This window comes from Struthio camelus, chromosome 1, assembly GCF_040807025.1.
Source record: "Struthio camelus isolate bStrCam1 chromosome 1, bStrCam1.hap1, whole genome shotgun sequence".
In the NCBI taxonomy this organism is placed as follows: Eukaryota; Metazoa; Chordata; class Aves; order Struthioniformes; family Struthionidae; genus Struthio; species Struthio camelus.
In genome coordinates this window covers 25,339,186-25,365,083 of record NC_090942.1, presented here as the reverse complement: position 1 = coordinate 25,365,083, position 25,898 = coordinate 25,339,186, and the positions used below count along the sequence as shown (strand labels likewise).

Here is a 25,898-nt window from a genome sequence, read left to right as displayed (position 1 = left end):
GAAAATATGCCAATACAGGCAAATGTTGTGCTGTTGATCTGAAAATTATTTGCATAGCACACATTACACAACTCTGTCAAGGCCAAAAACCTTGAGATAAGATACTTACTGTCTAGCCATGAAGTGACCATACATTGCAACCAACAGGCTGAAAGCAGCAGACAAAAACTTCACTTCACACACTTACTTAAAATGGGAGTTATTTTGAGAAATGTTCCCAGGTGTAGTTAGTCAGCACAAGAATCACTGGAAATCTCCATTTTCTTCAAAATCTTTGACACTTAAGCTCTAATTCTGAAATTCATCCATAGAACCCCATAACGAAGGATTGTGCCTGCACTGCTTTGCCTGAAATGCTCACAATCCCTGAATTTTACCTTGCAGCTCTACCTTGTGAAGCAGGATCACAGTGAAAGCTGAGAGTGTTCACTGCAAGTCTCATCCTCCTTCTCCTGCGGGGAAAACCAAAGGAAAGACCCGCGCACTGCAAGTGCAGCAAAGCAAAGTAGAGAACTGAGGGTGGAAAAGGGCAAAAACCCCACTGCCACCATGAGGTTGTGAAGTTTTCCCTTTCCATTTTGTTCCTACTCTGGTTTCAAATGGCCGGTAATAAGACTATTGGTTTCAGTAAACCAGAAACAGATAGGAAGTTATGTTCATTTTTTTTTCTTTTAAATGCCAGTACAGTACCTATATAACTATTTCAAAATGTTTTCAAGCTAAGCCAGTCAAGAGCTTTGGCAGGAACTGCAAATGGTATGCAAGTTAAACAGCATAAACAAACATACATTACCCTCCTCTGCTGTGAAAAGAGCTCCACTTTACGCCAAGATAAGACTTAACTTATCTGGTTATTGTAACTAGCCTATTAGTCAACATGCTAATGCACTTTTAATGTGCAGAGAGAACAGCACTCATCTCATGTCACTTCTAGTACTAGATCCTAAACACTAGAGAGCTAAAGTCTAAGTTTAAATTCTTCTCATTTTATTTTTTCCTTTCGTAATTCCATTCAATTTCTCATCATAATTACACTAATGCATAACATTTTTCACTTTTATTACAGCTTCTTCTAGACTATTCTGAAAACATATTTCCCAATTATTTAAGAAGTAGACTTGTACTGATCTAAATACTTTATATATATATACACACATATATATACATACATATATGTGTGCGTGTGTGTGTGTGTGTATATAAAATATATAAAGATAACTCAATTCTCTGACAGGGTATTTGGAAACATCTACGCTATTCACCTGCCAGCTTCTGAAATACATTACTCAGACCAGGAGGCTTCTGACATCTTCAAACACAGATTTCCTAATTTGATGTTCTGAAAAGCCTAGAATCCCTCCAAGGTTTTTTATTTTAATTATAAATTTTATGACAGTCAAAGATAACCACCTCATCATGGGCACTTGTAAAAACGATTGTACCTTTCAAGATACTTATACTACAAAACTGATTAATTTACAGTAGAACTTGCATACTAGGATACATGTTAATCACTATTTCAATACTAAAACATTCCGTTAGTAAAAAAGCAATAAACAAGGTATTTGGAATTTCTATTGTTGGTACTGTCACAGAATTAATACTTTCACCCAGAGAAACAATTCAGATAGCTCACCCTAACACTCATCAGGAACAGAGCCTAAAAATCATTAAAGAGGCAAAAATGTTCCTGAGTTTAAATAGATAAAGCACAAAGATAAAGAGAAGAAACTATAACAAGAAAGAGCCTTTTAGAAGACAAATCTAATTCTTGCTGTAGCCACAGTCAGTATTTGGCTGTTCAACATGGAGAAAATGGGAAACTAACTTTCTATTGCCGAGCCTAAGAAAGAAAGAGTTTTTACAAGATTCTGTTCCACGCAAGCTATTAATCCTGGCATGTAGGAACATGCCGGAGTTGCATACCGGTACCAGCCTGTCCCCGAGCCCAGGCTAGTGGGACAGCCACAAGGTGAAGGACGCACACGAGCTACAACACATAAAAGCAAGCTGCCTCTATGACACCTGGAGCTGCCCTCCTTCTCTTTACTCACTGCATCTAATTGATTTTGACAGACTTTTTTTTCACATGATGACAGCGCCAAGCTCAACATCTTCAACTACCAAGATAATACATTTCTGGCAGGATGCATTTAGAATCTTTCTGCATTCAATTATATTAAAATCTCAGAGCTTTCTAGGCACTGAGCAAGGTGCAGCATCAGTGTTATAACCAGGAAGCCATTAATGCTACGACGTCTTCAAGTAAAAGAGACTGGAACTGATCCTAGAGGCAGCTTATAAAGGCACTGTTAAAAAGGATGAAAATTTCACTGTCACTCTCAGTGTTTGATCTTTTGAGAACCAGCAACAACAAACACCAAAATTAAACAACATCCAGCTGAGCAACCACTGCCAGGTTGAACAAACCCTAAAATAAATTTTCAGCTAAGTCAGTCTATTTTAATGTCAGTAGCAGAAACACGTTCATACTGAAGTTTGATTAGAATGTTAGGTTTAATTTACATAAAGATTCATGATAGTTTTCTGGCATTCTTCCCTGTATTTAATCAAAGCAAGCAGCTATTTTTACAATAGTTGCCTTTACCTAAGCCATCCGTGATATGACTCCGTACTGGATTTGTTCCCCCTTCCCTTTAGTTTGAGCACACTAAAAGATACCGAAGCTTCCAAAATTTAAAGCTTAGTTTTATAAATAGCATGAAATACTATCCCAGACAAAAGAAACTTTAAAACAGCGAACTCAGATCCACTAGATGATACAGACAAAACAGCCCTTGAACTCAAAATTTCCTGTCCAGCACCCCTTCCAGGTGGATCCTTTTCCAAAATTTTGTTTTACAGTCTGGAAAGTTTCAATGGCTTCCTCATCCCTAGCAAAATAATTTTCCTCCTTATTGCCTGTTAGGCTGGGTTTTAAGGTCTGCTCCCTGCAGAAAGCTCCCTAAGAGATTTCCAGTCATGATGCAGGTTCCCTGCTTACTGCCTGTCTCCCTCTTCTTGTGCCACCTGGCCTACCAGAAATTCCCTCTCCTTAGTTTCTACCTAGGAAGAAAGTCTCCCCTCATCAGAGGTTCCCCTGACCCAGACTGCAGCTGCCAGGATAACACAGACAGCTCTTAGCCGCACAGACACTCTCAGAAGTAACCACAGAACACATGCAGGAAGCCTAACAAAGAAATTAAAAACAGTTACATCCTCCACCACACCATTATTTTCTTCATCAAAAACACTGTTAATGAACAACCCATTACGTCCATTGAACTATCTGGTAAGTAAGTCATAATGCAAGGTGCGGGGGGGGATCAGTTTTGTGATTTGTTTTCAAGGTACTGCATCATTCCAGTCCCAAAGTAGAGTAGGTAAGCCTAACTGGCTAGAACTTCATATACAGCGTGTTGGTGTTCACTACACTTTAAATTTTTTTTGTAATCAAAAATTGTAGGTTGAGCTTGAGGTTGGGCTTCCATTAAACCAGATTATAAAGAGGAGAAATAACTGAAGGACTGGAGAAAACTTCAAATTCATCCATTGTACTTTACTCTAAAAGCTATATAAACAATATAAATTTCTGATTCCAGTGCAGCAGTAGAGAAGAAATCAATGTCATCAATCTAAAACCCAATGGAACTGAGCTACTGACTTTCTCATCTTTCTAGATGACATCATTTGGTATTTCAATTAGGATTAAAGCACAGTGCTTCAGTTTCTTTTCTCACTTCATCTAGCTGGGAATTCTAAATGAGTTGCAGAAAAAAAGTTCCTAATCTGTGCAAATAAGGAAAGAAATGTACTATGCACAGGCACTTGAAGAACGCAGAGATGGCTATTCCTCTTCCCCCCTTTTTCCCTCTCTTTTCCTTTTTCTGTTTCCACAGGTCTGTAACTGGATTCACACTTCACTTTTGTGTCTACATAATATCATGAGCCACCCAGTATATGGAAAACATTATACTTCAGCACTCTCACGTCTGTTAAAAAACGTCAGAAGAAATTCATCAACTTTCACATAACTGTGACAAAGAGACATGGGAAGCCACAAATGCAAAGATACGGGGACACTCAAGGTTAGATTTCAAAAGGATGCTGGTGCTCTGATGCTGGGAATGTACCACATACTAGAGAACCCTGACCAAGGTGCCTACATACTCTCAGTCAGTGTATGGGGAGGTCTGGCATAACACAACAATGTGTACGGTTGCCTCAACATGGAGAAAAGTGGTCATATCTAAAATTCTACTCCCCTTCAGGGCTCAGGTGCCAAGCATCAACCTAGAGGACCCACCTTGTCTCACAATCTTGAATACTCTCCTGGAGATAAGTGTTCAAATAATTTCTCCCAGACACAGACCAAGTCCCTTTATCCATGATGACAAGTTGGCTTCTAAGCAGGTGATGGGCGCTGGGAGAATGGCACCTCCCTCTCCTATTTCTGAGAAGAATCTCGCATCAATGAGGAGACAGACAATCCTTGGTCAAGGAACCTTCTCCATCTTCCTGCGACTACGGCAAATTACAGAATATGTATTTCAACCATTTATGATCAATTTCAGTTCTTTAGCTCTCCGGGCTTTTTGGACATTCCGACTATTTAAGAGAGGTATTATATATTACCTATCTTTGTTCTTTGATAGAATGGAGGCACTTCCCTAAAATGAGATTCTTCTTTTCTTCCTTTTTCATAGTAAAATCAAACCATTATGAAAAATCACTGGCTATATTCAGAAAATGCTGAGGAACACCCCTGGAATTTAATTAAGCAGTCATTTAATTCTTTTTTTATGAGCTATAATGGTATGCAATGCTTAATGAAAGACAGAAGACATGCATCTTTGCCTTGGTAGCTATGGCTTTTTTTTTTTTTTTTTGCTTTGTTTCCTTCAATGACTAAATTCTCTCAATCCCCTACACTTCATATATTTTCAGTTACACTGGTTGTTACCAGCTCCTGCTGTTTTACTTATACACTCATTCTTAGTTTAAATGCAACCTTTCCTTCTTCCTTAAGTATGATGGCTTTCACCCACTGTATTTGCAATCGTGGCCTGTAGGTAACCAAGTTTTATTAGATAGCTCCTAATTTTCCACATCATTTTTTTTTCCTTTCCAACAAGTGAATCTCAGCAATTTCTGAAGCTTCAAGGAAGTTGGCACTTTTGCTACACCTTAGAAACTGCAATAGTAGTTGCATTCGCTCCAGCAGCCTTGCTGTAGAGCCCTTAATCATCAGCAAACCGCTATATACCTATGACGCCCTTCCCTTGTATTTTTCCCACATCCTTTTATGGAGATAAAGCAAACAGAGCAGCAGACAGCAATGAGAGTCACAGAGAATAATTATGGTTTTATTTTCTTTCGTGAGTCGTCTATCCTCTGCAGAGTTATCACTTTCTCTCTAGTTTGAGTCCTGCCATCTTAAAATATGCTGCACTTTCCTGAAGGTGTCTGCCCATCCCTAATGACGACAGGAGATTTTACATGACTAGACACTTCCTTTTTTACAGCTGAAGTTACGGGAAATTATTTGTAGCTTTTCATTTATATGCTCTGTTTAACTGAGATTGTTTACACTGTTCTTTACTATCTAGTAACTGATTTTACAGATTTCTTTCCTATTCCTTTTTTAAGACACGATGTTATGATTTCATCTACAGACAATGCATTATCCCAAAGTGTGTGCTCTCTCCTACAGCTTACTTTTAAAACACTGGCACAATATTTTTCTAATTATAAGTACTGGCAGCCTTTTTTTTTTTTTTTAAGTGAAGCCCATCCTTTTCATATAGCCCTCAGTTTGCCAAAAATTTTGCTAGTTTTTAACAAATCTCCCCTCCTTGTAACATCTTCCTTAAGAACATACCGAAATATTCCCAATACCAGGCACAGGGCCAACTAGGCAGGCAGAAGGACTAGTTCCAGAATGCTGCTATGGAAATTCTAGTTTTTCAATCTTATTTTTACATGACCCAAAAGAGTTCCTTCATACAGGATGGATTTCTAAAATGAAAGAGTATTGTATCAGGAAGTTTTAAAGAGACCTGATGGTATTTTACAACCAGTAACATGAAGTCTCCGACCATAGTCATAAGTTTTCCATGATAATGTTCCCCTCCTTCAACCAGAAATTAATAAATAAACTTATGCTACTCTCAAATTTGCATCTGTGGCCTGTAGGAGTGGCCTTCCCTTTTATCTGTGAAACTCATTTTGCAGTCTTTCAGATGGTTGCTCCTATTACAATTTTGATAAAAATATGCATAGCCAGACAACATATGTGATTAGAACTGGTTTTAACATAATTACTAGCTCTTGCATTTTGGAGTGCTTGAGGTGGTTTTTGGGTTTTCCTGTTTTTTTTCACATTCCTCTCATTTCCTACTGCTACTGTTTGTTTGTCAGTATGATATAGCTAACACTCTTCTGGCTAGAGTTTCTCCTCCAGACCCTTTCCATAGTATGCTGTTGCCAACCAGAGGGGCCCTGCAGAGCAACACTTGGTACGTCAAGCAGTACTGTGCACTTGCAAGGGCACAAGCAGGAGTTCCGCTGTAAGAAAAGGTCTTGGACCAGCTGCGAAACCTGGGCTGTGAGCCACAGGGCTCATCTAGCAGCATCCCTTAGAAACAAGAGTTGCTGGGGTTTATCCTGGGGTTGCATTAGGAAGAGTGTTGCCAGCAGGTTGAGGGAGGTGATCCTGCCCCTCTCCTCAGCCCTGGTGAGGCCTCCCCTGGAGTACTGTGTCCAGTTCTGGGGTCCCCAGGACAAGAGAGACTTGGAGCTCCTGGACTGAGTCCAGCAAAGGAGTACAAAGATGATGAAGGGACCGGAGCATCTTCTCAAATGAAGAAAGGCTGAGAGAGGTGGGCCTGTTCAGCCTGGAGAAGGGATGACTGAGAGGGGATCTCATCAACGTGTACAAGTATCTGAAGGGGGAGGGTCAAGAGGATGAGGCCAATCTCTTCTCCGTGGTGCCCAGCGACAGGACAAGAGGCAACGGGCACAACCTGAAACACAGGAAGTTCCAGCTGAACCTGAGAAAAAACTTCTTCACTGGGAGGGTGAGAGAGCACTGGAACAGGTTGCCCAGAGAGGTAGTGGAGTCTCCTTCCTTGGAGACATTCAAAAGCTGCCTGGACGTGATCCTGGGAAATATGCTCTAGAGGACCCTGCTTGAGCAGGGAGGTTGGACTAGATGATCTCCAGAGGTCCCTTCCAATCTAAACCATTCTGTGATTCTGTGGCCAAGGTCAGTACGTGAGCAATATGGCCGTTCAGATCATGTTACAGAGACCTCGCAGAGTAACAGCAAAAACTCTTCAGACGGGAAAGCCAGAATGACATTCCCGGTGCTCTTTCAAGATTCATTGGTGCTATTATTACAGTTACAGCAGTAAGAGGCATGCTGCAGAAGCACGTTCATTGTTGGAAATGAATAGCAACACTGACAAATGCAGCTGAAAGTTACTGCTGAGGGCTGCTGACAGGGCACTCCATCTACCCTCTGAAGGGTAATTTTTTAACATGGCTGAAGTTTCACTATTATGCAAATGGTGTAACAGTACTTTCCCTATGCTGCACCAAGTTTATTTCTGGCACCTAGGTTTCAGCTCTCCTAATGAGCTGTCGATTACTTATGCAAATTTGGAGAAATAAACATTCAGCTCTGCTTATGGCAACCTCTTAAGCATTGTGTACCATTTTCAGATACCTCGCTTCATGACATTTAGGTTCATTAGCCCTCTATTCTAGTATGTTTTCTGAAAATCAGCCCTGGCCCTCAGATGAGGGTAAAGAGCCTTAGCACGTTCTACGTAAAACACAAGACTGTAAGCCAGAACTGTATATAACTGCATAGACCATTCTCACAGTTTTATTCCGTTTTTCCCCCTCCCACTAACCAGATGATCATCAGATAATCTTAAATCCTACTTTTTAAAACAAAGGCAGCATCAGGTTGTTACTCGAGAACTCCAAGAATTTCAAACTAACCTCCATATAAGGGAGGGTTTCCAGGCTTCCCTCATGCAGGCCATGCTGAAACCTGGCACAGATTTTCTAACAGGTTGAGGGGGATTTTTAATCTAAACAGTCCTGTAAATCCAAGTGAGAGTACTAGGATATCAGCAGTTTCTCCAAAATAGAGACCAATATACTAGCACAATCCAAAATGAATGAATTTCTGTAGGTTGTAATCTGATTAGTCCTTGCTTGGAGTTCTATTAATTAGCTAAATGTGTGCCAAATTTCAAACGTAAACAGCCACCTTTGTAGCTGTTCTTCATGAATACATTTTATTCAGCTATTGGGCTACTTGGATCCATGATCAAGCCAACAAGTAACAGCTGGATTACTTTGGGTCACACAGCTGTGTGTGAATTGCCTAAAGTGTTCCAAGAACATTTCATAAAACTCATCTCAAAAAGTGTCAATTCTGATTGGTTTTTTGAGATCTCTATTTTAAAGCTTCCATATATTCCAGATTTGCTTGACCTTTTTTCACAATAATGCTCAGGTCAGTTACTATACCAAGAAAAAATTAAAACACAGTAGTTTTTAAGATCTCCTCACTTATTCCAAATCGCTACAGTGCAAAGTTCTTCTACCTCCAGTTGATTTCAGCCAGAATAACAGCCTTTGCAGAATCCCTGCTTTTTATATTTTTATAATATGCTTTAAAGATGAAAAAATAAATAAATGTTTTAAAAAATCCAAAAAGACTAAACAAAATTTCATTAGTCCAAGAATTCTAAAAATTCTAAAATATATATACACATATACACATCCATACACACTACTGATATAAACAAAAGAATCCTGGGCACTGAAGTCCTGAGCATTTTCTCAAAGCAGTGATGTCTGAACACAGGGTAAATCGATAACATCTCTTTCTAGTATCTGTTCTGTGCAAAGATCGAGATGTTAAAAACGCTTATTTAGTGTAAGCATCCCAGAGTTACGCTTTTCATGCTGAAGGCAACAAAATTATGTCTTGTAGCTTGTCATTAGGCTGGGTATAACATTATTTTGACAGGAAGAATAGACTTTTTTTAAATCACCAATTCCTTTGTCATAGTCTGTTCTGTGGAAATGGAAAGTGGTCTTTATTGAAAGCTGTTAACCTGTCCACACTGCTCTTTCACCATAACTTTTTCTGATAGTTTAACTGCATCATTAACATCTATCCTAATTTAGGCTAACAGGCAAATTAAGACAGTCTGCAAAACTTTAATTTGCCGACTGTTCTGTAAGTAGCATTTTCTTTATTGTTAACCTCAAGTACATCTTAAAAGCTTTCTTTTTTTAAAACAGTAATAAGAAGAATCATTTAGATTGAACAAAACTTTCAATCTATACAAGCTTCTTTTTCCCAGTCTCCTCTGCTACCTTTAATTATTGTTGTTATTACTTTTTAAAAGGATGAAGTCTGGGCTTGTAAATTCAGACAAGAAAAAGAGAGCTTGTATACCTCTTCTAAAAGTGTCTCATTCCTTGACAAGTTATTCTAGGTCCTTTAGCACATACTATTTTGTGAAGGGGTACTTTTTACTTTATGTATTTTTCAGTTCTTCAGGACCATTTATTCAAATTAATAAATACTAAAAGCATAGAGATTTTAGAAGCAGCATTTTCCTCCTTTCTCAGTTAAGCAAAGGCAGATATACCTTCCCTGCCAATAGGGGAGATAGGGTTTGATGAAAACTATTGTGAAGCCTATAACCATTGTGATTCTTAAAATACAGAAACTATGCACCTTCAGATCAAGAGCCATAAAACAATGGTGAGCCCGAAGTCACATACAGTGATGACCATTCTGATTCTGAACTGATGTATCTAATTTACTCTTTTCAGTGTTAATAGTTAAACCAAACATGTAACGATTTAAAACATCAACTCAACTGCTCAATTCAACTGCTCAGAAATTTCTCTCTTCCCCATCTTTATTCAACAGGACATCTTAAAATAGTTACTTCAACTCTTATATATAATTTTTTCCTCTCTTCTGTGCCTAGGAAACGGGCAGAAGTCTAACCCAGGCATCAACAGCCTGTCTTGTAGCACTGGCAAAGAAGTCAGCCTCCTCTCCCCAGATCTATGGAGGGCCAGCGGATTACATACAAGCCACTTGTTGGGTCACGATGATCAGGCTGGTATGGTAGGAGAGCACCCTGCTTGCAGCTCTCAAGACCGTTTGCCTCTGTTTGCATGATATTGCCACAGAAAAAGGAGGCCACATACTGGCTCTGGGTTGATCCTCAAAAAGTAAGAGAGCTATCTTTGCTTAATGCCAGAAATAAGGCAACATTCCAGGACAAAGCAGTACTTTTTAAACACACGCTGGGGTGACATCTCAGCTCTTGTTTCAGAACTGTTCTCAAAAAGGACTTCAGATCAGTAGGCAACTGGGTCAACAGCCAGTGCTACCAGTCCTGCATGTCCTCTAACACAGTGCTAAACACTACTCACACTAGAGTGAATATTCATCTTCTGAATGAACAGAAACCTCCTATTCATCATCATCTTTTCAGGGCGTGTGATTAGTGTCATGTCAGCTCTTTCTTTCCTTTCAAGTCTTAGCTTTCAAATTCAGCACCAGCGTCAGCTCAACCAAGAGTAACAGAGGTGTTAAGGAGCTCCTGTGCAGATGTCAGAGCATTTCTGGTTCAGGTGAGTAGTGGTTCCCAGTAATGATACCACACTGAGAAGATGGCTGAGAAGAAAGGGATTTACAGCTGCAGTGCAGAGTTTGGTATCTGCTCAGATGACACACACAAACAATGAGCTTTCTGGTGCCTCATCTGAGGTATCACATGCCAACAAAATACGTGGCTGGCAAACTAAAAAGGCTTAGTTTTAGCCATGCTGTCTCCCATTTGAAAATCCTCCACACAAAAAGATTTGTTGGCGCAGACTTTGCATCAAAGAAAAGGCAACACTGTGCTAACTGAGCTGCTGAGTAAGCCAAACACGGCTAATATGAAGAAGGTATAGACCCACTGGGGTAGTGAGCATTATATATAACACCCAAAGTACAAAAGGAGTATATTTCTGTTTCGGGACAGATGCTGGTCTTAAATTCATCTTTAATTTGGATGTTATATGCATGCCAATATAATAGTTAAAAAAAACCAAAAAAACAAAAATACTAACAAAAAGAGGCAAACAGAAAGCCAGTCCATTCTTTCTGTCCCTTGTCTGGAGTGAAGGGAAAATGCTGTTAAAAGGTGACTCAGCTGGAACGTCTTATGCTCAAAAAAGAGCCCAAGTTGGGAGGAAAGATACTCTTTCCCTCTTCCTTCCTCATCAAGTCATTAGCAGCAGATACCTACTCTCTGAAGCAGTCTTTAGTTAGTTTAGGCAAGTGATTTCTTTCATCCTGAAAGAAGAAAGCTTTAGCTTACTTCCCAGTGAGCCCTTATGGATGCCCTCACTAGTCCAAGCGTGAAACAAAGACAGAAACATCAAGGTGAGCTGTACAGCTATGCTAGAGTCATGGGTTCCCAGCAGATCTTGAGGTGCATCCTCACTCTCATCCCCTTCAGCCTTCTGTGCCAGGAGCAAGACACACAAGATCCACAAACACAAAGGACGATTTGACAGTATGTAAACAGAGGAACTGAGGGAGCTAAATGGAAAACATCACTTCCTTTTATTTCCTTATTTAATTTTCTCAGTTATACCCCCTGCATTTCTAAAGCACAGGGCCAGAAGGCTGAGAGTTTGGATTAAGGCCACAGGAATAACTTAAAACTAATCATGAATTACTACTGAAAGCCTTAGATCAGAATCTCTGCTTCAGAAGAACTTTCTTTTCCAGCTACATAAACGATTTCAGTTACTAAAGACCCAAGGACCATCCTGCTTAGTCTTTTCACAGCTGAACATTTGTACATTTGTTAGAACAGGGCACCACTGACCAGAAAACAAAACTATTTTAATATAATTTCTGTGTAAATCTTTTACTTACAATGTCAGTACAGAAGGAATGGATGGCTAGCAAGTGAAAATAGCTCCATTACATAGTAAAAGGAAATTAATTTACTCTGAAGCAAAGACTACAGGGCTTCATTTTTCAGTTTAAAAACTTCATCCGTATCCCTCCATTCTATCCCCAAAAAAACAAACTTCAGGGAAACCTGGGAATCGAGAAAAGGCAGCACCTTAATACTTGGCCCAAGTCTCATTCTCAGGCCACAGAGGAGTTTCTGCATAGAACACGAACACAGTAATAACAAGCACTTTGCACTGTTGAAATAGAAAACTGAAATAATGGAAAGGTAACCAAAGAGAGGAGGTCCTCAAGTCATTGATGATTAGCATCTGGAAGATACACCTAGAAATCATCACATCTCCTGTTTAGCTATTTTTCATCAGACATCTGCTTTTTTTTTTTTTTTTTTTTTGGGCTAAGAAAGGATACTAGATTACTTGGACCTTGGTCTGACCCAGTATTGCTACTTGAATGTTACTAAGTTTGGAAAACTTGCAAATAACTGGGGTTTTTTTGTTTGTTTTTGGTTTTTTACTCAGTTTCGTAGAAGACTTTGCTGCATGGTTTGTTCACAGTTTTCTGCTGATTTTTATCAAGCTACCAGAAGCTCCAAAGCCATGTACAAAGACAACTTGCTTTCCACTAGAAAAGGTTAGGTTCTAAAATTACAGAATTACTTGGTAGTTAATGTCAAAAATCAAGATTATTTTCAAAGTTGCAGGTTTATCCTGAATGAAAACTGCTACAATAGTAGCTTGGGAGAAGGTGGAGAGGAGAAGCGAAAATGGTCAGGCTACAAGGAAAAGCCAGAGAGGCTCAAGACAGACGTTTGGAGAGCACTCTGCACGTGCCACAGCTCATTATGACAGTGCAAGAACAAACAGTATAGAACCAGACAGTTAACATTACTTTGTTTCATTTTGCTTTTATCTAATTGAACTGGTTATAGAGAACAGGTAGGAAATATTCTTGAAAGCACTAAAAACTGAACTGGGTTCAGGGTCAACCAGCAAAAAAGAGAGAGAGGACAGTATTGAGATCCTAATACTTTTGCAATTTGTCCGCATATTTCTGCCACGGCTCTTGGACTGTTTGTACATAAACAAGTAAAGAAGAGAAATTAGGAAAGACCTAAGGATAAACTGTACTTCAAGATGTAAACTGACCAAGGAATATTCAATTTAATGTTAATATTCAGACAGACTATGGTATTTACAAGTGAATAAACTTGAAACAGGGAGAAAAATATACATTAGTGGCTAATTTTAAAACTGTCAGGAAGAAACAGCTGAAAAAATGTAGGGTTTCCCTGAAAATAAAATCTGATCTCCCATTAAACTATTTCTTCTTGGATTTGGAAGGATCTGTGATAGTGATATCTGTGTACAGTGAGCAAAATAACGCATTATTTATGGTTCATCTTTATCACAGTGAAACTGTGGTGATCCAATCACATGTAAATAATGAATGCATGCTGCTTTTACATGCAAGCATTTCTGTAAGTTTAGGAAACCTACAATAATGACAGAAAACGTAAATGTAACCAAAATATCACAGTCGCATTCCAAGTAGATAATTTATTTTCTCATGAGTAGGCAGTGAACAGGCACGATGACATTCGAAATGGAGTGAAACCTCTGAAAGACATGCCAGGCTCAAAAGTACCAAATACCCAGCTGCAACTTTCTAGCTAGGAAATGCTGGCCTATTAGCATGCCACAGACAAACATCTTAACATTTACTTTGCCATCATTGCTGAGAAGACAGGAAGCAGAGAACAAGTCCTCAGATAGATCATATGTACATCTAGGAGCAGGTAAGTCTGTACCTACAGATGCAGAAGCGTGCATTCCATCTTCGGGCGTCAGAAAGAAATAAATTAGAGAGCAGCACTGCCTTTAATCACCTTGCCAGACGTACAATAGCTCTTCATAGGCTAACTGGTGTTAGGAACAGGGGAGCTGTATTTTCTGTGGAGCTAAGTAGCCTGATAGAAGTACACAGTGTGCTTCATTCATCCATCCAAATCAAGTTACCCTACCTCTCAACAAGCCCATGCAGAGCTGAGCGAGGCACCTGCGCAGCCTCGCCACACAGCCGGAGCTCCACGTTCCGCACTATTTCCTATCCAAACACAGTTGCTTGTGAATCTTTAGTCTTCCCAAGGTTACATCAGCCTGAAAACTCATATCCTTGCAGACTGCTAATTAATCTGGGTTTTGTTGTTCCTTCAGTAAGATTATTGCCTATCTAGGTGAGAGTAACTAGAGGAGTAAAACATAAAGCAATACAAAGTATGAGAACCATGTCAAGATTTTGGGCTGTGCCTGGGACCATTGTTTGGAGATAAGAAATATGAAAAGTCCAAACAAGGCCAATAATAAAAGCTTGATACCAAATTATTTAGTAGGGATAAGAAGAGTTAATTTGCTCAGCGTTTTAATTTTGCTAAATAGGTACAAGACAGGCCTGTTCATATACTTAAAGGGTAATACAATAAAGAAGAAAATGGACTATTTACATTGAAAATCAGTAAGCTAAGAAATGGGCTTACATTAATAAGAAAAACTGATCTAGGAAATTAGGAGAAATGGTTTGATGGCAGGCCAAGTGGAAAATAAAACTGTTTCCTTACTGAGGTAGTCACTTTGACTACAGATGCTCTAAGCAGGGTATTTACTAACTGAAACAGGCTGTAATTTCTCCTAATATGCTCCTTTTAAGATAATTTTGTTTCTTGTTGAGATTCTTAGCTGAATGCTACCATTATGCCTACATTTAACTCTTTCTTGCTTGAGGTGTTGAAACCTTTTTAAGGGAAGATGAAATAGGAAAAGCCTTCTGCATGGCACTGGAAAGGTTACTTCAGAAAATAAAAGCTTGAGAAGAATCTCCAATTTGCCTTCAGTAATGTCTCATGGTGGGAAATGTAAATCAAACAAAACCTGAAAGTAATCACATGGAAAATATATTTACTTTATCATTGCCTAGGTTCTGCCTTCACAATGCTGGGTTATACAAGAATATGTCCTCTTCTGAAATTAGTAACAGAAAAGAAATAAAATGCAGTCAAGAGATCAGTATGAATTTAATACCTCACTTCTCATTTACTGACTTCTGGATTCCAGCCATGCATTCGTTGACTTTTTGTTATCCCTTACTGCCATGTTCTCTGTAGCTTGGTTTACTCAGAGATTTTCAATTCACCATTAAGTAAAAAAATGCTGTTTTCCCAAAACATTACTTCAAAGTTTAAAAGATTTTGACAAGTCGTATATCTCTAAGGGTTTGACAGATAAAGCCTTCTATCACAAGGTAAAACGGTAACAGAGAGGTTCAATCAAAATATGCAAATTAAAGTTATTTTCCACACCATCTAGAAACATAGGAGTAAATGGAATAATATCCAAAGTAAATACCTAAAAATTCAGTCTAATGGTATAGATAAACAGAAGGTTTTCACTTTTTAAAAATTATTTTTGTTTATTTGTTTCTTAGGTCATTAATTACTAGCTGCTTGCAATTCAGTGCAATGCATAATTAGAAAAATACTATGACTTTCTATAGTAGATCTCTACTCAGAACTGGAAACCTAAAAAAATTACGTGAGAAGAGTCAGGAGAGGCACTGGTTGGACTTACCTTTGGCTGAAACAGAATTCACAGCAATCTCATGGGCATTTTCACTTTATCTTGTATTCGGATACTTTGAGTATACTACTAAATTAAAGCTACAAGTTCCTCTCCGGTCATAGAGGGAGAGCAAGTCAGAGATTAGACCGAATATCTGACTGATGAAAGGAGAAAAGTGTCATGTTGCTCGCCATTATTTTGGAGAGTGCCTGAGATGTTGCTGACTGGAACCACCACATGAAGGCACAGTCAAAGGAAAAGTTATTGGCATTAATGTAACTCTTTAATGAAATATTTTGCAGTAGTATTTCTACTTCTAAAGGTCCTTAGGCCAGCTCTGTGCTAAGACTTGCTAAGATTTTTAAAGATCATTGAAAAGGCAGATCAAGAGTTGTCTTCCTTTGATCATATAGTGAAAATAATAATAATAAAAAAATCTTCCTAATAATGATTTGCAAATTAAAAAAAAGAACAAAATTTGAGCATCCCCTTCAAGATGTCTGCAGCAATTGTATCATATTTTCACATTCCTTATTAGTTTTAGATTAGCTGAAAAATTAATTTTGTTTTCAGTTGTCAAGAACACAACATCAACAAAAGCTTGTATAACCCAAGTCTCAGTGCAACACCCTGTTAACGCTGCAAAACTGAAGTCCAGATAAGTTTTGTTTTCCTTTGAGACAGAGCAAAACAGCACTGGGATTAGGAGAAATATAAGTAAGCAATGCAGACCAAATTCACTGTTGTATAACATTTTGAGCCATTCTTGGTTTTCTAATTGGTTTGTTCTGATTAACAGATATTCAGATTTTGCCTAATAAGCAAGTAAACAATGACACATACCGCTTACTACAGTAGAGACAGCGATCATCCAAACATACCAATGTCCAAATAGAGTGATTAATAAGCACAGGTTCAACAACTAGCAATTACGTTCTGTGCAGATGCACATCAAATGGCTTTGCTCCTTGGATACCACATAGGTGGAAAATAGGATATCCAGTCTTTGAAAACAGAAAGAATGGCATTGTCTGTAGCTGTTTGTATAGCACAAAAATAGAAGGTTTCAGCACTAACACACTTTCCATGATACAAAACCAGTCCCTAAATGGAAAACTATGCATCATCTAAAGCCTGCAAGACATTTTAAATTCGTGAAGAATTCCACAAATTTCAAAATTACTCTTTTCCATCTTGCCAAACAAGGAGAGAGAGAGGAAAAAAAAAACAGAAAAAAACTACAGAAAAAGAAAACAAACAAAAAAATCAATAAAGATCAAAACCCACTTTGGATTCTTGAAATGAAAGGGGAAAGAAAATTTAAGAAGTTTCACATAATAACTTCTTGAAGTGTTCCCAGTAGAGGCTCACTATTCATTTCTACTATCTGCAAAAAACTTCCACAAGTACTAACTAACCTGGTTCTAGGTACCCAAGTAGCTGAAGTACCTTAATGACATTAAAAACACACACATTTTAAGTTCCCTCTCACAGAACCGAGTACTAAACAATACACGCATGCAAGGGAAAAGGATACTTGGAGCCCAGAAGCGAGTCCTTCTAGCCTTGCTCGTGACAGCAGACACCTCCAGCACACCTCAGAGCCCCGACAGTGCAGAGATCATGCTCAGATGGCACAAGTCTAAGTTGACCCTCGCCCAAGAGCAGGCAGGCTCCTATCAGTCTGCAATGAGACTCTCTAAAGGGGCTCTGCTGAGCACGGAAGAGGCATAAATAGTCTATAATACGTTTTAATTTGTTGTATCTTATCTCTCTCTCACTTTGAAGAACCTAATTACACTGCTAACACCGTGACAATCTCCGTTACACGCCGAATTGTGGCTGCTGATCCAAAACGCTAAAGGCATTAGAGCTTCTTCAACAAAACGGATGACCTAGATAAACCTTCCTTACTTCTCTTACATGGAGGTGGCCTAAAAACATTTTTATGAAGCTTTTTAAAGAACTGGCCTACCACAGATCTCCAAGATAACACATACAAAGTTTCACTGACCTGGAGTTTGCTAAGTTTTTAAAGCAACTGGAAAAAAGCTAACTGTATAAGTGCTGATTAATTTAAAGTATAAACATATTTGTTGTGGAAAGGCTCCCTCACAAGGCAGAACACAAGATTATCCTGAAGTTAATATATGAAAACATGTTGTTGAAACAGCTTCGGCAAATGACCCCATATCATTAGTAACTCCCAAATCACTGTAGTATTCAGGCTATTGAAGATGATCTAAACAAAGCAAAAAGCCCATATCCTTTAACATGTCTATATAAGTAAGCTAATTATGCCTTTTGAAAAAAAAAAAAAAAAGAAAGCATAAATTAGTGAATTTATGCCCTGAAAATGAGTTAGCATCTACAATTTTTATCTTAATGTATTTAAATAAATGTTCAGTCTACTAATTGCATTATTTTGCCTTGATAATACCAAAACAGAGCATTCCAATATTTTATTACTGCTTATTTTGTGTATAGCAGATTTTGACTCTAATTAATGCTATTTAGTTCCTTTAGGGGTCATCTTCACCCCTGAAATATTCATCAGGATCAAATGCACCTTTTGTTATCTTCAATAAAAATGTGGTACCTAAAATAGCTGATATTAGAATCAAGTTGTAAAAGCAACTGAAATACCACTCAGCCCAGAAAACTACCACTTTCCTGCAATTTCACCACTGAGATACTTTCACCCCTCACCTCCTTGACGTACATACAAAAACCTTCAGACCAATTTTTCCATAATTAAAAGCAAGAAACAGCATCACCGCTTCACTCCTTCCATTACAAAAATACTTCAAGTTTTATCTGACTAACCTTTTACAGCTGAATGTCTTCATAGAAAAACCTCTATAAAAACAACCATCCTCTTATAAAGATAAGGGCAAGGAACAATCAATCGTCTTGTTACGCTTCCATCACATGGGCCAAACAATTGATGTGTTTTAAGAAAAGAAATATGCTTTCATGTTTCCTGTGAATATCCACACAGATTTGATCAAAATAAAGAGACAGTGATATTATCACAGTCTTGATATAGGTAGAGGGTTACTGCATTATTTAGTTATAGTTCTCTTCCATTCTGTGTCTCTCCTGAACTTTTCAGCTCCTTAACAGCCCAGTATCGACTATTCTGAACATGCTCATGATTGAGGTTGTCCATCTTTGCTTCACACCATGACAGCCTCGGTCAATCACAAACGTGGCGTCCTTTCTGCATATAACCAGCAATCCACAGAAGGAAGGTGCTCCCTGCCTCAGACGGAGAGGGAAGATGCAATGTACAAAAGCAAAGACTAAAAAAAGTAGAAAAGTCAGGCTTAGGAAAGGTGTGATTACAGAGACCACCTTGTCCAAGGACCAGTCTACAAGGACAATTCATGCCACACTCCTCCCTTGCTGACAGGTTACCCACAAGGGCTTGGAATGGGCAGTTAAGGTTTTCGTACTGAAAGTGTTTGCAGGACGCTTGCTCTACTAACTGGAGCAGCTGAGAGGCGTCACCCACCCACCCACCTACTATGGTAGGTGAAAGGTAAGGTTTGTCTTACGATTTAGAAAACTGCAGAGATGGGACCTCTGCTTTTTATTGTTAACTAAAAGAAAAACCAACCAAAATGAGATACTTTTTTCATCCTCACAATCCTTTCCTCCCCAGCCCTACTGTACAGAACCATTAGCTACGTTTATACAAGAATCTCCTGTCTCATCAGTTTTCAGCTATGGGCAAATCTCAATTCTTTCCTATTGTCTGACTGTGGCACAAAACAATTTGGTTTTGCCAAAGACTACCACATCTGAATTCAAATGGAAATTTACTTAAATAGGATCTCGATACCACAGACCAATACTTAATGTCAAACTAAATCCAATTTTTAATTAAAAAAAATTGCAATTAACACTTGGATTTAAGTGGCATTTAGTAATTACTGCTTACTTCATATGAAGAAGCAAATAAAACATGAAAAACACCAGTAGATAAAATTTCTTGCAGCTGCTCAATGTCTGAAGTAGTGATCGAAATGCAGAACTTGTGACCATTATAATATTGAACAAATTTCCACACTATTTGAAACACTCATTACTGCTCTACTCATTCCTAAGACTGCATAAGTTCAAGACTGAAGAATCAGCACTGTGAGCAAGTTTAGCTGAAGATATATACGCACCTATTACTGTTTTAGGTGGTGAAAGAGTCTCTTAACAGAGCTCTTCACAAGAACATTTTCCTGTCTACATGAATGAACATGTAAGAATGTGAGAGAATATCTACTACTTTATAGATACCTTTTCTAAAAAAATCTAAATTGAGTTGAAATAGGTGAAGAAATACTTTACTACATAAATCACTTCCTCTCTCAATTTTACACTTAGCAGTGTGTCCAATATAATTACTCATAATAAATTGCCATATGATATAATTTTTCTTTTTATCCAAAAAGCATCACCAACATCTGATGTTCTGGATGATTAGAATCTGGCTCCACGTCTGCAATGGAATTTTCCACAAAAAAATTATGTTAATTCTGAGAGAATTATTACTTAAACAGGATTGTAAACACATTTTCACATTTCTCTAAAATTATTAGGATGGAAGAGGAAACCAACAAAGACAATCACAGTTATAGGAATACAAAAGAGAATCTTGTTAAGTTTAGGCCAGGCTTTTTAAAACGTGTGTGTGGGGAGATCACAAAGAACAAGAAAATAACCATTTTTGGAGGATTAAAGAAAAGTCAATATGAATTCCTATGAATTGTTTTCTCATTAGATTTTTAAGATAGATAAAAAATGCTAGAATATGAATAGAAAATCTTAACAACATAACATTAGAAAAGATAACAGCACTAGAAGATAAGCCAGCAAAACTGAACAGTGATGACCTTCCAAACAGTTTGGATGCAGGAGCATGACTCACATAACACAGTGAAATTGATAAAAGAAAAAATATAAATATTGAGCAGAAATAAATTGCTCTTTCACCAAATATTTCTACAAAAGTAAACCAAAGACTTAAGTATGGTAAATTCCTAAATCCTAGGAACTTATTCCTAGATTCCTAAATCAAGAGGAGAAAAACTCTGAATGAAACATGTTATTCTAGACAGAATAACTTGTGGACATCTTGATCACCCAGAACTTGCGATACGGGATTTACGTCATACACAACAGACCTTCTGTTTCATATTCAAGGTTTCAGAACTGGGTATGGAAAATCACCTACAGTAGTGAGAACAGCCTGGCTTTGAGTATTGTAATACATCTCAAATCATGACTACTGCATAGGACTAAAGGGAAATTAATCATTTTCAGAGTGAAAAAAAATTCCTGTGCAGACCACATATTGGTTTCTTTCCATATCAGATAAAATTGAACTGAAGCTCAGCAACTAAACTAAAGTATAAGGAAATTAAGATTGAGGCTGATGAAATGCTGTGTGACTGAAACGAGCAAGATGTCCACAGTTCAAAGTACTAACAGAGGTCAACAAATCAAGATGTGCTGGATCACATGTGAACGACATACAGACTGGGAAGCACCAGAATACAGCATAAACAGAACACATAAGTAAGTAGAAGAGCTTAATATTTTCAACAAATGGATAACTAATCAAATTAAAAGGGTATGAAAGCCAGTTATAAATGATAATAAGAAAATATGTTGTAAGATGCATAAAAGTTGATTAACGTGTGTTGAAGAGGAGCACTAGGTTTAATGTCTCCTGAAAAGCCGCATTCAGTAAATTAACACTGCATATTGGTGACTATCTCCCACAACCCTAAAAAGAAATAAAAATAGCAAACAAATATTGACTCAAACTGCACAACTGGAAAAGGTAGAGCAAGTCTGGAAGGAAGTCCTAGAAAGAATGGAAAATGGATGGGGGGGAAGGAGAATTTGTATATTTGTACAAAGAACTAAAAACAATGAATAGCTGAAAAGAGATGAAGAATTTGGATGTTCCACTTTATAATTCTTAGATTACTAAGTTTAGCTTTTCCTTGTCAGACCAGATATACTACAAAGGTAGTTCTAGATGACTCCAGATAGTTTCATTAACAAGAGACAAAGTAAATCTTACCTGGAAAGTTACTGTTTAAGCATTTATTTTAAAATCATTTTTTTAATCACCTTATCCTTTCCAAACAACAGGTTATTTCCTGTACATCCTGTACAAATGTGCTTAAAAGCACATTTCCTGGTGCTTTTAAGTTTGTTCAGCCACATTTAACGGATGCTTCTTAACTCTTCTTTCTCACTTCCTTCTTTGTGAGGTTTAATGGTACCTCTTCATACCCAAATCTCATTTTAAAAAAGTATAGCCCTTTTTAGACAACTAGTCTAGACAACTAGAAAGTCTAGTCTAGTTGTCTAGTCTAGACAACTAGAAAGAACAATAAATACTATGTCCTTTTCAATTCTACCCTATATTTGTATAATAAAATATTCCGTTGCTAACTATCTGAGGTCTAAAAACTATTACTCGGCAGCTAACTAGCTCAGCCTCGTGTTGCACAGTCTTCCAAACTATCCCTCCTCCCCACACATACTACTTTGTGAATATTCATATTCTCATGTTTTGTCTGCAAACTTGTAGCCTAAGTCAAACCCTTCCCCATGCTTTCCCAAAGATTTTTATGAGATTTCCTTCATTCTCTCTGCTTCAGTGCTGATCAGACTGTGATCTGGGGAAACTCTCACTGTTCTGTGACAGGAAGCCCATCTGCCCACTCCTATCCCTTCCTTTTTGTGTGCAACATAATTTAAAGTACATGATGCCAAGCAAAAACATAAGTTGCACCTTTTCCTCCATGAAGAAAATTTTCATTTACTAACAAAGAAAGCTGAGGGGGACTAAGGACAAATAATATATTAAAAATAAAGTTAGAAAATTTGAAAATGATGTGGTAGAGTGAAATAAGGAGGAAGATCCTTTAAAAGAAATACCAGTTTAACACAGAAGATAACATCCAGTACAGCAAGCAGGAGACCTGCATAGATGAGCAAGGAGCTCGTGGCAAAATATAGGGATATTGTCAGAGTATGCAGGGATGCAACAAGGAAGGCTAAGGCCCAGTTGGAATTAAATCTGGCAAGGGATGTCAAGGACAACAGGAAGGCCTTCTTCAAATACATCAAGAGCAAAAGGAAGACTAGGGAAGATGTCGGCCCACTGCTGAATGGGGCGGGTGCCCTGGTAACGAAGGATACGGAGAAGGCAGAGTTACTGAATGCCTTCTTTGCTTCAGTCTTTGCTGCTAAGGCCAGCCCTCAGGAATTCCGGACCCTGGGGACAAGAGAGAGAGTCTGGAGAAAGGAAGACTCTCCCTTGGTTGAGGAGGATCGGGTTAGAGATCATTTGTGCAAACAGACATCCATAAATCCATAGGCCCCAATGGGATGCACCCACAAGCGCTGAGGGAGCTGGCAGATGTTATTGCTAGGCCACTCTCCATCATTTTTGAAAGGTCCTGGAGATCAGGAGCCAGCAATGTGCCCTTGTGGCCAAGAAGGCCAATGGGATCCTGGGGTGCATTAGGAAGAGTGCTGCCAACAAGTCAATTGAGGTGATCCTGCCCCTCTACTCAGCCCTGGGGAGGCCTCCCCTGGAGTACTGTGTCCAGTGCTGGGCTCCCCAGTACAAGAGGGACTTGGAGCTCCTGGACTGAGTCCAGCGAAAGGCTACTAAGATGATGAAGGGACATGGAGCATCAAGGCTGAGAGAGGTGGGCCTGTTCAGCCTGGAGAAGAGAGGACTGAGAGGGGATCTCATCAACGTGTACAAGTATCTGAAGGGAGGGTGTCAAGAGGATGGGGACAGACTCTTCTCCATGGTGCCCAGCAACAGGACAAGAGGCAACGGGCACAACCTGAAACACAGGAAGTTCCACCTAAACCTGAGAAAAAACTTCTTCACTGGGAGGGTGACAGAGCACTGGAACAGGTTTCCCAGAGAGGTAGTGGAGTCTCCTTCCTTGGAGACATTCAAAAGCTGCCTGGACGTGATCCTGGGAAATATGCTCTAGAGGACCCTGCTTGAGCAGGAGGTTGGACTACATGATCTCCAGAGGTCCCTTCCAACCTTGGCCACTCTGTGATTCTATACAGCCCTTGTGATTCACTAAACAAGTTTGAAGTTACATTAGACAAATGAATTCACAATACCATTTGCTAATAGCACAAAATACATTCTTATGTATTCTTTTGTGTTTCTGATGCTAGGAAAAGGACAGTGAACTGTCATCTTAGTTCAGGACGAGACCTATCCCTTAGGCAATTAAAAAGCACATCTAAAGATTGGCAGTGGTGCTGGCAATCACAGATGATCCCCAGGAAGCCACAGCTTGGCCCAGCTGCATTGGAAGCGTTGTTCCTTTGGGGAGGGAACGAGCGGTTTCTCTCCAAAAATATTGCACTATAATAACTGAAAATCAGAAGATGCACTTCTCAAGATGAGAACTGACAGCTGAAGCTCTCATTAAAAGAGTAACGTAGACATATGGAGATAAAGATAGTGGTGTCTACTTGAATCAAACACTGCCAGAAAGATGTTTAGCACCAGGCGTTTTTTGTTTCCTTTCTTTTTTCCTCCCTCAAAACAAGTGGGTATTTTCCAGTTCAGTTTATCTCTTGTGCCCAGGCAGTGGATTTAAACTTATGAAATTGCAAAGCTGTGTAGACTGGGGAGGAGGCGACACGATGACACACACTGTTTCTAGAAGATTTGGAAGTTCACAGCTATGTGCATTAAAAAGATACTACGAGCTTTTTAAATAGTACAGAAAATAAAGCAAGTAACTTACCTCATAATAACTTCGCACAGCATTGCAGAATGCTTCGTCTGCTACAATTTGTGTCTCCCCATTCAAGAAGGCCTGGAAACGTTCCTTCAGGATCTGTAGCTGCTGCTTATTGAGCTACATGCGAGAGAGAAGGAGAGGGAAGAAAACAGTAATAAATGCAGTTAGTCTCAAAGTGAAAACACTCAGCATTAGATCATTCATTTGGTAGGTACAGATTGGAGAAAAAAGGCCCAGGCTCCCCGGTGGCTGGCGAGCCACAGCTCTTCAGAGGCCCAGCTGGGTAAGCCAGGTTGCTGCAGCAAGTCATGAACTCACCAAGCATTTAAGCAAACCTCTTGGGGCAGTGGGGATAGGTTTGCATGTAAAATATTTCTCAGAAGAACTATCCACACATACTCCGGACTGGATGGCTGACCCTCACCATGGCAGTAGCCCCAGCTAACAAAACTTACTTCCCAGCTCCAGCTTTCAAATACTTCAAATCTTTTCAGCCTTCAAATAGCTGAAAAACAACCAAGATGCCTCCAAAATTTTGAGTGGCCAAGCAGTACCGTAGGCAAGTTTTAACAAGTATGCTCACCACAAAGCGAGGAGACTTCTACCCACCAGTGTTGTACCGCTACCTATAGAGACAAATAAATAATCTGTGGGAACAGCAGCTGCACATCTCCAAGACTGATGCCAAACTCAGTTCAGTGAATTTTGTGTCCAAGTTGAGAGTGTATTGAAAACAGATTCCAAGTAGAGAATGTTACATGATTAAACCTTGCAATCAACTTACTTTATCAGTTTACAAAATTTAATGTTATGGGAAGAAGCAAAACCTGAAAGGTCTCCAGTGATGAGATGCAGGCTTTTTGCCAACAGTTTATATGCACTCTCAAAACATTTAGGAGGATACTTCTCTCCTTACCAAATCTGTGAAGAGAAGTTAGAATGGGGTATCAAAGGAGACAGCCACCAACATACTGATACAACAAAGCAACAATCATGAATAGTTATTTTGCTTCCCTCAAACTTAATAACTAATATACAGCCTTTATCCCAGTGAGTATTTCTTAAGCTTTAAATTTAACATTAAAATATTCAAATAGAACTGACTGAAAAGCATTTTTCACCTTTCCCATGCTTTGTTTAGTTGAAAAAAAGAAAAAAAGAAAAACGTATACCCAGAAACCAAAAGCATTTTTTTCAAAGGGTAAAAAGTGTTATTTGTAATGGATAACCTGCAACAAATAACATTATTCCAACTGCATAATTGTTTCTTACTTTTAGGGATCTAAAGTAAGAATGGTGATTTAAGACTTTCAGGTCACTACTGTAGACACTGAAGTCAGTTAAGCTACAACACTGCTACAGGATGAACAAAATTGCTGCTATGCTGACAACGTGTCTATCTCGGACAACTTCTATTTCCTTCATATTGAGGGAGGTTTTTCATCC

At 38.7% G+C, this 25,898-nt stretch overlaps 1 protein-coding gene across 15 annotated transcripts in view; it reads right to left on the bottom strand.

The window, feature by feature from the left end:
* Positions 1 to 25,898, bottom strand: part of CADPS2 (calcium dependent secretion activator 2) — a 333,791-nt gene that overhangs the window by 245,148 nt on the left and 62,745 nt on the right. For all 15 annotated transcript variants that reach the window (XR_011139141.1, XR_011139137.1, XM_068932158.1 and 12 more), the window contains exon 2: positions 24,456 to 24,569. Coding sequence is in view for 13 of the 15 variants with exons in the window: in XM_068932158.1 (XP_068788259.1) it covers positions 24,456 to 24,569 (114 nt within the window). In the remaining 2 variants the exon portion in view is untranslated. The remainder of the gene's footprint in view (positions 1 to 24,455; positions 24,570 to 25,898) is intronic.